The sequence below is a fragment of the Talpa europaea genome, assembly GCF_964194135.1.
Source record: "Talpa europaea genome assembly, chromosome: 3".
Taxonomy (NCBI): Eukaryota; Metazoa; Chordata; class Mammalia; order Eulipotyphla; family Talpidae; genus Talpa; species Talpa europaea.
The window spans coordinates 97,128,366-97,144,471 of record NC_140069.1 but is presented as its reverse complement, the minus strand read 5'-3'; the positions used below and the strand labels follow the sequence as shown (position 1 = coordinate 97,144,471).

Below are 16,106 nucleotides of genomic sequence, written 5' to 3'. Positions count from 1 at the left end.
GACAGAGTGGGGAGCACAACAAGCCGATCTACTGAAATACAAGGCTGAGGGACAGGGGATCAAACTCAGACTATAGAGGTGACAGCATAACAGTGCTGAGACTTAACCTCTACTCTACCAGGGAGGCCCAAAACACCTACATGGAAAAAAATTTAAAACCCTGTAATTTCTTTATGTTTCCCCAGAATTGTTACATGTTTGTACAGGTAACATTTACTTTTTGAATCTCCAGTCTCTCATAAATGGTAGATTTTTGTGTAACTTAGGCTGAAGTTCTCACCATCCAAGATAATTTTTGGTAGGGTTTATTTTAACCCTTCACATTTATTACTGATAACTTTGGCTTCATCTTACATATGCCACCTATTTTTTTATACTAATTATTATGCTTCCTCACTGTCTTATTTTTTTCTGTAACTGCCAGTTGCTATTTTGGTCACATTTTCTTTGTGCTTTTTTTCTTCTATTAGGGACGTATTTATATCTTTGCCAAAAATTTGCAAACTGAATTTAGCAGGGTATTAGTCAAATATTAGGAATTGCAAGGAGGGTTTAAGAGCAATAATTCTGTTGGGTGTCATTAATCATCTCAACAAGTTATGAAAGAAAAACGTAATGTAGAAATCATCAATAAATGGTTGTCTGATAGAATTAAAAATTTATTTTCTGGGCCTCCCTGGTGGTGTAAGCGGTTGAACGCAGCACTGTGAAGCTGTCTGCAGCCTCTGCAGTGCCGGTTCGATCCTCTCTGGCCCAGAGATGCCCATATGGCGAGGCAGACCTCTCCTGTCTCGCCTATTGCTCCCCTCAGCAGTGTATTTCGTCAGTCTTCCCTTTCTGTTTCCTGTTCTGTCTCTGGTGAATCCTCTCACCCTCCCGCACATCTGGCCTATACCCTGGTTCTTGTATAAATAAATCTTTAAAAATAAATAAATAAAAATTTATTTTCTGACTAATAAAATGATGTTTCTGTATATTGAAGGTCATTTATCAGAAATCCACACCAACATCACATTTAATGGTGTAATAGGAAAGACAATGTCATTCAAGAGAATGTGCATATAACCTTGTCACTATTATTCAACACTTCTGAAAATAATAGCCAAATCAATAAGAAATGAAAGATAATCAACCCAACACTTGCAGAATAATGTAAAGGTCGGTCAGATAAAAATGAGAACGGCAATTAGCCAACTTATATGTAGTAACACATAAAGAAACACAAATGAGGGAAAAAAACCCAAATCATAGCACCAACAAAAGAATTAAGTGGAGAAACCTAAGAAATTGTGAGGAATCTGCAATAAAAGGGAATTGGTATATGACAAAGATATATTCCAAAAATATGGTGAGAAGGAAGAGTTCAGGGAGTTAGGGCAGTGAAATTATTTTGTATGATACTGTAGCAGTGGAACTATCTGTGTCTGCACATTTTTATACAATGTACATTGTCCATTTTCCCAAGCCCACAGAACTACCAATGCAGAGTGAACCCTAAGGTAAAACTATGGTTAGTAATAACAATATTGGCTTGAATTGTAACAAATATACCATATTAATGTAAGATATTAATACTAGGGGAAACACTGTGAGGGTTAGGGGAGGTTAAATGGAAACTGTGCTTTCTACTCAATTTTTCTGTAAAACTAAAAAATGTCTATTAAAATTTAAGTCTATTAAAAATTAAGTCTATTAATTTGAAAAATGTGGTGAGATAGTGAATAACTGTAAAAAGTGATATTGGGATAGAATAAGTGAAAAATTACGTTAGGATAATTGTTTCTCATTTAGGGAAAACTTTAGGTTTCTCTCTCACAATGGACTCTCTTCCCCACTTGTGGAATTGACTACAGGTTGGGCAGGAGTATGGTGTAAGTCATGGATCACCTACATCCAGGCCTCCTGGCTCATTCTTTGTTCCAAAGTCTGCCCCCAAAGTGGATTACAGTTCACTGTGGCAGGCTTGCCCCCATGACAAAAGACTGTTCCCATTAATCAGTCCCTCTGCCTCAGACTGGAGCAGAAGAAAAGCAAGTCAATTAAATGCTCAGGTCAAAGTCATGTTTCTCCAGTTTGTTATCACTATTAATTTCCACCTCCTGTGACTACCTCTCAACTGTTCCCAACAAGCAGTGGTGGAGGGCCCCTCAAAACATATGCATATTCATATGCATAGATACAGCATATGCATAGATACTCATTGCATAGATATAGCAGGGATGGTTGCAGAAAGAGAAAACTTTGGTGCTGCTTTAGTGCTTTCATGTTTTAATGCACTTTTCCAGGTAAAGTCCTTTGGTTGGGAAGGCAAACATTCTAGACATCTCTTGGTGGAATGACTTGATTCGCTTTATGTATGTTTGCCAACCAGGACTACAGAATTCAGCTAGGTTTCATGTAAGCGCCATAGAGTTATATGAGGTTCTAGCTTTTAATGACATGTAGTGGCATTAGTAGGAGGCATGCAATCAGCTGTCCCAAAGTCTACTTTTCATTGATATCCCAAGGAGAGGACTGAGGAATGACTAACCTTTGGATTTATGTAGCTTGTCAATACCTCCCAGCGTGATTTCAAGTTGGCCCTGGGTATAATTCCCTGAGTAGACTGCAGATTCAACTACAGTTGGGTGGTGGATTTAAATCACTGAAAAGATAAAGGGAAATGGAGCCCTTATTAATTGGGGATAAATCTTCTTAGACTGAGGTACTAGAAGAGCCATAATAAGAAGCTAAGAGAAAATGAAAACGCTCTCTCCAGGAATCATGTTTGTTCAGAAAAGAAAAGGAAAAGAAAAAAAAAAAAGAAAAAGAAAAAGAAAGCAAGCATTTGGATTTAAACACACATATAGGGCCTCCCCGGTGGCGCAGAGGTTGAGCGCTGGGTTGCGAAGCTGCCCGCAGCCTCTGCAGCGCCTGTTCGATCCCCAGCTGCTCCTGGCCAGCGGAGGAGGGTCCCGCATGGCGCGCAGACCTCTCCTGCCGCCCGCTGCTCCCCTCAGCAGTGTACTTTGATCCTTCTGCCTGCTCTGCTCCCTGCTCTGGCTCTGGTGAATTCTCTCACCCTCCCGTGCTTCTGACTGTACCCAGTGCTTGTATAAATAAATAAATAAATCTTTAAAAAAATAAATAAATAAACACACATATAATCAGAATAAGGCAAGTGGTAAAGCGAAAGAAAGCAAAAGAAGACACCCAGCTTAATACAGGAAATTTTTCTTCCTTAAAGGTGAATTTTCTTTCTTAAAGGTAATTTAGGCCAAATGGCTTTAAAAGGAAAAGGAGATACACTTTGGTATAACTGCTTTTTAAAAGATGAGATCAGGGGAAAAAATGCTATTTATTCAAAGAAACTGATATGGACCAAAGAGATAAATGGAGGGAGAATTCAGGAGTAAACTAAATATGCAGCACTCAAAGCCTAAAGATCTAGGAAATTTTGTAAGCATTCTCTTAAAGCTAAAGAGCTGCATATATGCAAATGGAGATACCTGTCTCACCAGGGGCTATAATCACAGCATCCTCTGAGACTCAGGAAGGAGACACCCAGAGAAACAGATAGAAAGCTGGTCTGTCCCGATTCAGCATTAAAGGCCTGTCAAAATGTACTCAAGGCTCCAAAATTATCTTTTCATCTATGAGAACAGACAATGAACCTACCTGTCCTGGGATGGGACGGTTGCAAATTTCTAATATTTGCCCAAGAGAAAAAAAGCGTGTCCTATGCCAGAGAAGCATCATTTTTCAAGGGTGAAATTCTTTCCATATATGGTAAACATAGTTTCCCCCATTAGCCTTTTGATAACTGATGTCTCCCAGATGAGTTTAGTTTTTTTTTTTTTTTAAAGATTTATTTATGCATACAAGAACTGGGGTAAAGGCCAGAGGTGTGGGGGGGGTGGGGTGGGTGTGGGAACAGACAGACTGACTGATTTACATTGCTGAGAGGAGCAGCAGGCAAGTCAGGAGAGGTCTGCTGTTACTTGTGGGTAGCTCCCTGGCCGGGGATGGAACTTGTGCTGCAGTGGCTGTGTATAGCTTTGGAGGTTGTGTCTTAACCCATTGCGCTACCAGGGAGGCCCTCAGATGAGTTTAGTTTTAAGAGTATAAATTACAGACATCTGACAGACTGGAAACTTGTCGAAACCAAAAACCAAGCATTTCTTTTCTAACTTTTTCTTTTTCTTCTTTTCTGATACAAGAACCCGGGTACAGGCCAGATGTGCAGGAGGGTGAGAGGATTCACCAGAGACAGAGTGGGGAACAGAACAGGCAGACTGACGAAATACACTGCTGAGGGGAGCAGCGGATGAGACAGGAGAGGTCTGCTCGCCATGTAGGATTCTCGATTGCCGGCAGGGATCAAACCACAGGGCAGAGGCTGTGGACAGCTTCACAGTGCGGCACTCAACCCGCTGCGCCACCAGGGAGGCCCTTTTCTAACATTTTCTTTGAAAACTAACTGTTCCATCCAATACTGAAGTTTCCGTGTTTTTGGGAAACAATAAAGTGGGTTAGGATGTTACTGATGTGTCAATATCTGTAGTGTTTATTACAGAGATGGAAAACCTGTTTGTATTTTTTGACGTTTTTGGGATTGGGGATGATGCTGCGCTGAACTTAAAAGTCCTAGGAACCCTTTGGCATATGGGAACCAGAATGTCATACTGAAACATAACACACTGAATACTAACACCTTGAAATTGGAGAAATTAAGCTTTCGCAGGTGTTAAACAGTCTATTCCAAAGGAAGCTGCCCAGGTTGCAGTGCTGAAGAAGCTACGCTGACTCTCCCCAAATATTTAAGCGAATGCTTTCTGACTGAGACTGATCAGTAAAAACAAATAAATAAACCAACTAACCAGGGAGAGCAGAAACATGCAATTTCCTTTAATCTTAATTCACAGGAAGATCACAACGGTGGGACCTTAATAAGTCTCAAATTTGGGGGATTTCATGTTGTTAATAAAGAATTAGATGGAGTGCTTTAAGCTGCAATTTGGTTCACTGCTGATAATCTGAAGAGCTATGAATGATACTTTGAGAAAAATTGAACAAAGCACTCCCTGCACCAGCAAGAAATCAGAAAACCTATAAGACAAAACAGACTTGGAAACAAGAAATTACACCTACATGGTTCATCTAATTTCTGTTGGGAGTTGGGGTAGGGCCTTGGTGTGTGAATTCTATGATTCAGTCCTCTGAGATTCTCAATATAGCAGGTTTATGTAAGGATCAATAGCTAAGTGAAATAATAAAACACACTACTGACAGGTGGGCAAGTACTTATAATCCCCCATCTGCAGTGCTTCTCTAGTAAAACAAAGTTGGAAAACGGAGAATTTGTTTCAGAAACCCATGTAGGCTTTTCTACAAATCCCTGCATATCCCAATAATCTAAATCTTAGAATCTGCATATTTGTCCTGTAAGGGAAAGGAAAAGATGGCTGGGCTCAAATCCAACTCATAGAATCCATGATAAAAAAGAGAGCTTTCTCCTTTCAGAGAAAGCCTTGTTTCAGTGGTTTTCAAAGTTTCTCTTTAAGCAGCAGAATCAATGTTTAAATGATCTGATTTCATGTAATTTATATAGATAAAATGGTTTACTAGGCAGCCAGAATTAGTCTGGCAACCAAAGGAGCAAGAGGCTCCCATCCCTGTTACACTTAATGAGTAGGCTACAAAAATTAAGTTTCTGATCTCAGCAACTAGTCTTTCTGGAAATGGGTTCTGGGGTCTGAATGTTTAGAAATCTGGGGACCAAAGAGAAGAACAGTTCAAACAAGTGACATAGTAAGGTTTTCACAGAATTAGAAGACTGTGGCCTGACCATTTTGGTCTCCTCATGCCACTGGTAAGTAGATTTGGCTAGATGCCTGACCCTGACCATCAGGAAAAAAGCTGTTCTTCTCCAGGAGGCAGAAGGTGGCTACAACTCAGGAGATTCCCTTTGGGTACCTTTTGGTGCTGGAGCAACAGCCCTGCATGGGTTCCCTGAGTTCTTACATATCTTCTTGGAAATGCCAAGAATGCAAGCCCTGCCACTTACTGCCCTGGTTGCCATGCCTCAGGATTGTGTGGGTAGCAAATAACCTTAAAAGAACTTATGTCTTCTTTCCAATACAAAGAGCAGTCTTGCTTATTCTTGTTAAGAAATGGCAGATTCCTTAAGTTCAGTGTTCATTTCTCAGCGTTAACAAAACCTGCTGTGTGTATAAACATGTTCCTCAAATAGCACTTGTGGGACAAGGGAACTGACCCCTGCATGTTGACATTAATGAAGCTGTGCTGTGAGTAATCAAGTCTGTCTATGACTTCAGAGTCTGCTGCCAGCATCCCAAAGCAGACTAGCTCAACAGCTGTAAAGTAGCATATAATCAGGTCTGAGGCCCAACACTAGTACTGCCAGATCTAGTGGTTAGTGTTAATGAAAGACTAAAGTAACCTATACAAGTAAGACCAAAGGCTCAAAATATCTAGGAATAATGGATCAGGTCACCTAATCAAATAAAGAACTTTGATAAGTTGGCCAAATCAAACAAACAAACAAACAAACAAACAAAAAACAGGATTCAAATCCAGATCTGTTGATTCCAATGTCCAAGTTACTTCCATCATAGCGTGCTGTTTCCCAAAGTAATGAAAGGCTAAACATTACTCAAAGTTTTACAGAAGACACAAAATATTTTTAAATATTTTTTATAATAAAAGCTTACAGTAAAATAATAGTTTGTGATTCAATTTAAATTGTATAGTTGGCTTTTGAACACAGGGGTTAGTGGTGCTGACTCCTCCCACACACAGTTGAAAATGTGTGTAACTTTTGACTCTCCCAGTATTTAAGTAATTCTGAAAGAACGTGTAAGAAAGAACTCAATTAATCTTGACTCACAATTTTCCAGTAATTTAAGCACAAAATTTATGATAATAAGCATAGATGGCATATTCTATTTTTTTAAGATTTATTTATGCATACAAGAACTGGGGTATAGGCCAGAGGTGTGGGGGGTGAGAGGATTCACCAGATACAGAGTGGGAAGCAGAACAGGCAGATCAACTGAAATACACTGCTGAGGGGAGCAGCGGGCAAGTCAGGAGAGGTCTGCTGCACCATGTGGGTACCTCCCAGGCCTGGGATCAAACTCATGCTGCAGTGGCTGCGGATAGCTTCACAGGTTGCGTCTTAACCCCTCGCGCCACCAGGGAGGCCCCAAGATGGCATATTCTTAACTATTATTTTTATCAACCACTTTTTGACAGCTCAACTGAATGTAATTAAATTATATGCTTGTATTATTACGTACTAAAATACATAATATACCATCTATTTCACGGATATGAATCTTTGTGGTAGATGCTAACTTGAGTTGCTACCTGACTTAAATTCCCCTTTCCTAGGGAATAATGGCCTCAATACACAGAACAGGTCCTTTCAAGATCATGTTTGTGCTACATGACCCTATTTTCCTTACCATATACAATGAGTCAAGCAAAACTAGGTCCATTTGATCCTCTCTCCCCAAGATTTGACATTATGAAAGAGGAGCAGATTGGGAGTAGTCAGAGCTGAGGTGCAATGAAGGCGCTGTCCTGGCAAAGGCTATGGTGGCCTCTGAGATTGTCCTGTTTCTGTTAGCTCCCAAATCTTGTCTCTCTTCTCAGAAACAGGAAATTTTAGTGCAATGTCTTCCTAAAGATGTGCTCTGTACTCATTTATTCAGTATGCAACATACTGTAATAATGGCAGTATGCACTAGATACTTCTGAAATTTAAGGACAGAACATAAACGCTATCCTGCAAAGCATGGACCAATAGGAGGTAGGTGCTTCTCCATGTGCTAATCCTACTGTCCCTTTTTTGTCCTCTAAAACTTTTTTTTCCCTCCCACCATTTCATTAAAACTTCACTTGCTAAAATCACCAGTTTTCAAACCCAGTGGCCATTTAATCTTTTGACCTCTCTGTAACATCTGATATTCTTAAATCTTGGTTTCAGTGACATTATTCCCTGCTTTCTTCCTCCCATTCCTTATTGCCAATACACTTTTCTTCCTGTCCTTTAAAACGCTACTGCTCTCTAAGAGTTTCAGCCTGTCCACTTTTCCTTCTCTGCCTTCATCCTCTAAATGTTATCAACAATACCATGACATCAACTATTTTGAGTACTTGGGCCTCCCTGGTGGTGCAAGGGGTTAAGCACCACACTATGAAGCAGTCCCCAGCCTCTGCAGCATGAGTTCGATCCCCAGCCGGCCAGGGAGAAACCCATATGGCAAAGTAGACCTCTTCAGTCTCACCTGCTGCTCCCCTCACCAGTGCATTTCAGACAGTCTGCCTGTTCTGTTCCCCACTCTGTCTCTGGTGAATCCTCTCATTCCCTGCATCTCTGGCCTGTACCCCAGCTCTTGTATGCATAAATAAATAAATGAATCTTTAAAAAAAGAAAAAAAAGTATTTTGAGTACTTGTGTGGTGGATGTTTGCAAAACAGCACTGAATGAGACAGAGAGTCTCTCCCTCAAAGATTTTAGCAGATACTAGCAAAGAAACCTTAAAGAGTGATTACCACCTTCATAAGATGATAAAAACAGGAGGGAAAGGAATAGAGCGTTGTCAAGAGTACATATAACCCAAGGCCTTGACATAACATGGGATATGCAGGGAGGATGTGCCATTTAAGGTTAAAAACTAAATCATGAGTTGAAGAAGAGTTAAAGACACTGGCACAACATTTTAGGCTCTAAACAGAAGAAAAGTGCATGGAGTAAAATGGCCAAGAGAAAGATGAAATAAGACCTGATAGAAGAAGTTGGAATCAGAGCAGACAGGGCTTTGAAGGTCAGGTAAGGGACCAATATTCATTATAAATTCATGACAATCTAAAAAAAAAAGAAAAAAAGCACTGCCAGTCATCATACCACTTCTGTTCTTCACAAAGACTCCTTCAACCTCCAGCTTTATCATCTTCCTCCTTCACTTTAGCAGATAATCTCAACTACTTTTCAAAGAAATAAGATCCTCTGGATACAGTTTTCTTCCTTCTGGTTCCAAACACACCTACCTACATAGCCGCCTACCTATGTACTCTTTCCTCCTTCTATTCTTATGAAGCAGGAACTTTCCTCCTCAGATAGGCAATTAATCATCTTTATTTGGATTTCATCTCAGGAATCATCTATCAATTATATATTCTGTACATATATTTCAATCTCTACATTTCAAATGAATTCCTCCCACTAGCTTTTAAACATACTGTATCTCTCCCACCTCAACAAATAAAACCAAACAACCATTTGACTGCCTCACTATCTTCAGGGGAAGATTTCTCAAAACAGCTGTCTCAATTTTCTCATATCCTGCTTCCACTGATGCTTATTTGGCTTCCATCTGTCTTCCCATCAAACAACTCTCAACACAGTCAATAAGCTCCTCTGTATTACTACAAACTATAGACACTGTTAGTTCTAATCTTACTCTAACTTCTCATCAGCTTCAAAAGTTGCCATCTTCCTACTGAATCAAATTCTTCTCTTTCTTAAAAGTCTCATTTTATTTCTACTCTTCCAGCCAATTCTTTCCTTTCTTTTTGGGTCATCTTTTAAAGTTTATTCCCTAGTCTTTATCCTAGACTCAGCTCTCCATAGCTTAAATGAAGAAGTTATCTTCTTGCTGCAGATCATTCACAAGTTTACACTTCTAACCCACACCTTTGTAAACCTGTCAACTTATCATAAACCTCAATGTCTCATGGACATCAAGAACTAAGCATATCTCAAATACAAATTATCAGCCTTTCCTATAAAGCTTTGATACTTTTCCAGTATCTCTTCTTAGTGGATAGTGTCATCCATCTATTCCACATTCTAGAACCCTAGAGGTTCTAAGTGGCACCTTGTATCCCTCAGTATCCGATTCACCACCACTACCACTACCACAAAAATGGCAACATTTATTATGAATTTATTTATTATCGGGTACTGTTTTGTCTTAATTTGCTTATCTAATTTAGTCATCACAATCATGTATGGTAGTTATTGTGACTAAGTCCCATTGATTTTATCTCCTAATTTCTTGAATGTATCTTTTCTTCATTGATATTATTACTGTTGCTACCACTTTAGTCCAAGTCACTAATATCCTGTAGAGCTTCCTGTTTGTTTGTTTGTTTATAAAAGATTTATTTATTTATGCATACAAGAGCTGGGGTATAGGCCAGAGATTGGGGGGGGGGTGAGAGGAATCACCAGAGACAGAGCGGGGAACAGAACAGGCAGACTGACCAAAGTATACTGTTGAGGGGAGCAGCAGGCAAGTCAGGAGAGGTTTGCTGCACCATATGGTTGCCACCATGTGGGTTGCTCCCTGGCTGGCAGAGGATCAAACTTGTGCTGCAGAGACTGCAGATTGCTTCATAGTGTGGTGCTTAACCCCTTGCACCACCAGGGAGGCCCAGAGCTTCCTCTTTAATCTATCAGCTAACACTCTGAGATCTAACTCATTCATACAAAGTAGACATTTTAAAAACTGCATCATTGTTTTATTGTGATAGTATTGGTTGACAATACTGTGTATGATTTAGGGATATAGGTTCACACTTCTTAAATGTGAAGTTACCACACTACTCCTATCACTTAAGCATCTATAACCCTCCTCCATCGTCCACTGACTTTTTTTCAAAAGAAAAAAAAAATACCCACCCAGTGTCATCCCCTCCCTCTCTCCTACTCTCTCTCTTAAAAAGGTTTCAGAATAAGGCAAAATCCCCAACTTTATTTATGAGGCTATGCATGGGCAGGTCTCTACCAACCTCAAGTTTCATCATATGTCATCCTCCCCCTTACATACTGTGTTTCAGTCACATGGCCTTTAATCAAACTCTTGTATTTCCCATTCTATGGGAAGGAGGTATCAGACTCAAGGCCTCTGCATATTTTGTTCCCTCTAACCTAAGAGGTTCTTCCTAAAAAGTGCCTAGTTCAATTATATCTTTAAGAAAATTTTCCTGATGATCAAATCACTCATCCATATGCCCTCCTTGTACCATTTTCGTCTCCTTAATAATTCCTACCACTGTTGCCATTTTACATTTTTAAGGTGTGATTGCTTGACTAATGTCTCACTCTCCTTACTACTATAACTTTATAGGGACAAGGACTGCTGGGTTTTGCTCACCAAATGCAACCCCAGAATCTAGCAAAATGCCATATGGGGCTTCTCAGTCAGTACTCCTCTGAATGGGTGAATTTGAAAGCCAAATTGAGATAGGGAAATAGTGAGCCAAGCTACGTAGTGAACCGACCTACCTTTTGGTTTTACTAAGGGGAAGCAGCATTTTATACAAGTAAATGTTGAGTCTAAGAATGGGTATTTAGTTTGTTGGTTCATATAAATGCTGGTTAAAACATGCTTAATGATGGCTATAAACCTGCAGAGATGTTCAACAGAGATGGAATAAACAACAGTATAACTTTTCTGACAAGATTAACTGATGCTGGGGGGAGTGAAATTTTGCCCAGGTGGAATTATTGGCCTTAAAAAAAGAGGCAGTTTCTCCTTTGGTAGCAAAATTAAGAGAAAAATGGAGTGTCAAGGTAAGTTTGTAGGTTTGGTGATGGAAAGTTAGAAGTTAAATACTTTCAAACTAATAACACATTTATTTGGATGTCAAAAAAGGGACCATGTGCTGAGAGTGAGGATACAGAGAAGGGACTCAGGTTAGAGGAAAATGGTTAAGAATAAATGGAAATAGGATTGCTTACCAGTACTTGACAGCTCAGTCAATGTTAAAGCTTACCAAGCAGAAGGTTGCCCGACAATGGACTATTCTTCAGCTATGCTCAACAGCCTTGTCCAAAGAAGGTAAACAAACAGTAATTAATGTTTTTTGACAGATGGATATGAAAAAAGAACAGAGGATCAATAAAACATTAGGAAGACAGGGAAGAGTGAAAAAGAGATGGTACCTCAAAAGATGGATAGACAAAAAGAGAAGAGAGAAGATTATCAATGGGAGTTGCTATGAGAATAAAGCATGTAAAAACACTTTGCAGAATGGTAAAGTGCTCAAGAAGTGTTTCTAGAATAAGTGCTCAAGAAGCGTTTCTAGTATTGAGGATTAAATACAGAAAGTTTAGATTATTAAAAAGACCCTAAGAATTATGACATGTAGTAATTAACAGTCCTGGAGTGGTGCCACATCATTTTAGGTAGTGAACACAGTTGACTCCCCGGCACACAATCCTCATATCAGTTTTGTGGCTCTTAAACATACTTTTAATAAGGGTTTTAACATAAAGCATAACTGAAATTTAAAAGCTTAATTCATTTACCATGAGAAATTTTAAACTGTTGTGATACTCATGAAAGTCTCAAAGCCTATCCCTCAAGCTGGTCCCTGAATTACATTAACACAGTATCAATAACTGCACAGTGGTGATTATACTCAAGCCTGCCTGAGGCTTTATAATGTTACAAGTAACAAAAACACAAACAAAAAGGGAAATGAATAAAAGGGTGCTCAACCTAATTAAATAAGATGCTACTATATACCCCTTAAAATGGATAGAATTATAAAGGCTGACAATACAAAGTATTAACAAGAAATGAAGAGCAAATGCCTCTCTCATACACAGTTGGGCAAAGTAAACTGGTACAACTACAGAAAACTGCATGACAATATTTATTAAAGCTAAATGTAGCATAACCCACGACTCAATAACTCCAATCTTAGAATTCCATGCTTGTGCATGTCAAAAGACACGTACAAAACAGTCAAAGTAATACTAAGTCGTCCAAAATGGGAAATAACCTAAATGTCCATAATGATAGAATATACATTGTTGTATATACATACAGTGGAATTCTTTATATAATGAGATGAACTAGAGCTACACACACATAGATGAATCTCACAAATGATGTTGCTTTTAAGAATCCAAAACACAAGAGTACATACTCTGATCCATTTATCTAAGTTTAAGGACAGGTAAAACAAATCACCAGCAACAGAAATTCAAATAATGGTTATCTTTGAGGGAGTCATGAATGAAAAGAGCATAAGGGGGGAGTACTTCTGGTGTACTCATGTTTTATCTTCTCGCTAGTGTATTTACTTTGTAATTCATTGAGCTACACATGAATACTATACTTCATCATTAAGTTTATTTAAAAACAAGAGGCTAGAAATGATTGAATGGCTTCATGTGAAGCTGAGGCTCCTGGCGCTGCAGAACCCCCTTTCACTACTAAGTGTAGGATTAGCTACAATGCTGTAGGGTTGGCAATCTTATACCTAGTAGCAAGAGATGACATAACTGATGATCACAAAACTAATTAATGGTAGAGCTGGATCAGGAATACAGGTATTCTAATTTCAGTGTTCTCAAATTCTTATAGGAATACTTCTGGGCCTCTGTGGTGGCACAAGGGGTTAAGCACTGCACTGTGAAGCAATCTGCAGCCTCTGCAGCCTCTGCAGCACGAGTTTGATCCCTGGCCAGGGAGCAACCCACAGGGCAAGGCAGACCTCTCCTGTCTTGCCTGCTGCTCCCCTCAGCAGCGTATTTCAGTCTGTCTGCCTGTTCTGTTTCCCACTCTGTCTCTGGTGAATCCTCTCACCCCCCTGCATCTCTGGCCTGTACCCCAGCTCTTGTATGCATAAATAAATAAATCTTTTTTTAAAAAAGGAATACTTCTTAGTGTGTATAGAAGGGTTTTTGTCATTCATACACTGTGTATTTTGAATGTCAAAGAAATAAGGTCATAAGAAAGCAAAAACAGTCATAACACAGAAATATTTACTAAAGAACAAGAACACTCATAAAATTGGTTCTCACTCAAACATTCCTCCTCTGGTTCAGACCAACTTCTATTTCTGCCGATTTCTGTCAACAGCCCTTTTCAGTCATACGAAGTCTCCTCACGAATAATACAATATAATGTAAAACAACTGCAAAACAAAACTGCTCATCTTGCAAAAGATGCAGGTTTCCATAATATTTGTAAAAGCACTTTGGAGAATGCTTTGAATAACATGCAAAGCCAGTGACAAAAGGAAATGTGGCAGATTAAGATCAGTGAACCATTGTGGAAGAGATCCCTGGTTGCTCACCAAACATCCGTGCTTCCTATCTAACTCAGTAACAGAATCTTGACTTTTCAGTAATTGTATCTGTTTTAACAGTAAATAAATTAGATGTAAATATAATCTCAAGCTAAGATTAAGAAGTGGCTATGAATCCACTTTATTTTTATTTATTTTTTACTCTTAAGGCATTTATTTATTAAAATGTTCTTTGCCAAATAAATCAATTTTTAACTCCTCGGAGCCCAACACAATCTCAGACCATCTTCCTCACGTAAATTGCTGCAACCCAGGTGTGTTCTGTGTAAGGAATAGGCAAAGATTTGCAATGTTATGATCCATGTTATACTCCCAATTTGGGAAAATGGGAGGTTTGTTGGAAACAAATCTGAGCACTGCTAAACTGTGTTCAACTCTGTTTTACAAGCTGACTGTAGTTAAATGCACCAGTAAGTTGAAGTCATTGGTGGTATAAATATAAAAAGGAGTATGAATGTCTACATTAAAATAGATACAGGAAAGTTACATAAAATAGTGAATCCAGACAGTCACAGCAACTTGAACACAAAGGCCAGAAAAGATTTAAAGATACTTCCACGCATTATTTACTGCATCCACGCACCATGCCAGGAGATGAAGAACAAAAGGCAATCAGTTTGCTTAAAGAAACCAGAAATTAACATCTTCATAAAAATCTCAAATTCCTACACTGTTCATATTCTGGTCAGAACCACTAGATTAGCAAAATAGGTTCTGCAGTTACTCATTCACATCCCGATTTTGTCCCACAGGATCGGTGACAAAACCAAAATATTGCCACAAATCGCCTTAGATGAATATTTTCTAGAAAGCTTACACAATCAAAAAGTAACCCAGTGATTTCTGTTTGTTGGCATGTTATGGAATTAAAACAACAACAAACCAACAAACCTCTCGCTTATTCTTTCGCGTTAAAATTTCTTCATAACCCGCCTTTCGCTGACGTGCCGAAGACTTTCATTTAATGCGCCACACATACCAAAGAACAAAGAGCTCCTCTTAATAACAGGGGCGCATAATTCCCTTAAAAGCCGCACGGTATTTACTGTTGACTGTTTTGCTCTAAATTAACAAGTCCAGGAAGATTAGTCTACAACTAGCTCCACCTGGGTAAGAAAGATGGGGTGGGGACCCTCATTTAAGATTTCAGGCCAGCAACCCCTCTTTGGGGGTTTCGGGGTGGATTGTGCCAATAGGCTTCTTCGCACAAGATCTCACGACACCTTAAAACGGCTCGCCAGTGGGGGGAATCCTCGTCTTACAAAGAGATAACTAGGGCAAAGCTGTTACACAACCTATCTCCAGCGCCGAATGCTTGAGGAATACCTCAGGAGTGTGACTCAGGAGCCACAGCATCTGCAGACGAGGCCACTCTGGGGGTTCAGAACTGTCTAACGCGACCCTCTACTACCAGCAGCTTCGCTTGCGCGCGAAAATGGAAGGAAGGACAAGTACAGTGGAGAAGAAGGTCTGGTCTCCATCCTCGGGGTGCCGGTTTCCGCCCAGGCAGCGAGAGGCCAGAGTCCTAGACCCCCCCCCCAACTCCCTGCCTTCGGGCACCCCCACAGAGGTGGTACCTGTTTCCGCATGTTATTCATAACGCCCATGAAACCTGCCAACAATTTAGCTTCTTCGCGAGCAGCAAGTTTCTTCTCGGTCTTCTTCTTGCTGTTCTTCTCCACCCCGGAGGCTGCCATCCTCCGTCAGCTCCCTTCACGCCCGGGGCTCGCCGGGGCTGGCGAGGGACTGCAAGCTCCGGGCACTGTGGGGCTTCTGTTTACCAAATGCTACGGCCGGGACTGAAGCTGCGGCGCCTATTCCCAAGGCGGGTCAGCGGCGGCGGTGCCACCACTGCCGAAGGACAAGGCCTGTCAGTCCCCTCAGGAGCTCGCAGGAAGGGGACGTCGCGGGCTCGCCGGCGCCCTCTCCAAATCACAGCCCCACAGAAGAGCATGCGCACTCCGCTCAAGGGGGCGTGGCCGTTGTGG

At 40.2% G+C, this 16,106-nt stretch overlaps 1 protein-coding gene across 1 annotated transcript in view; it reads right to left on the bottom strand.

The window, feature by feature from the left end:
* Positions 1–15,815, bottom strand: part of KLHL7 (kelch like family member 7) — a gene marked incomplete at both ends in the record, with an annotated part of 61,983 nt that extends 46,168 nt beyond the window's left edge. Inside the window, one exon of the mRNA XM_084229686.1 lies at positions 15,696–15,815. Within this exon, the coding sequence (XP_084085812.1) occupies positions 15,696–15,815 (120 nt within the window). The remainder of the gene's footprint in view (positions 1–15,695) is intronic.
* Between the last annotated feature and the right edge of the window lie 291 nt (positions 15,816–16,106).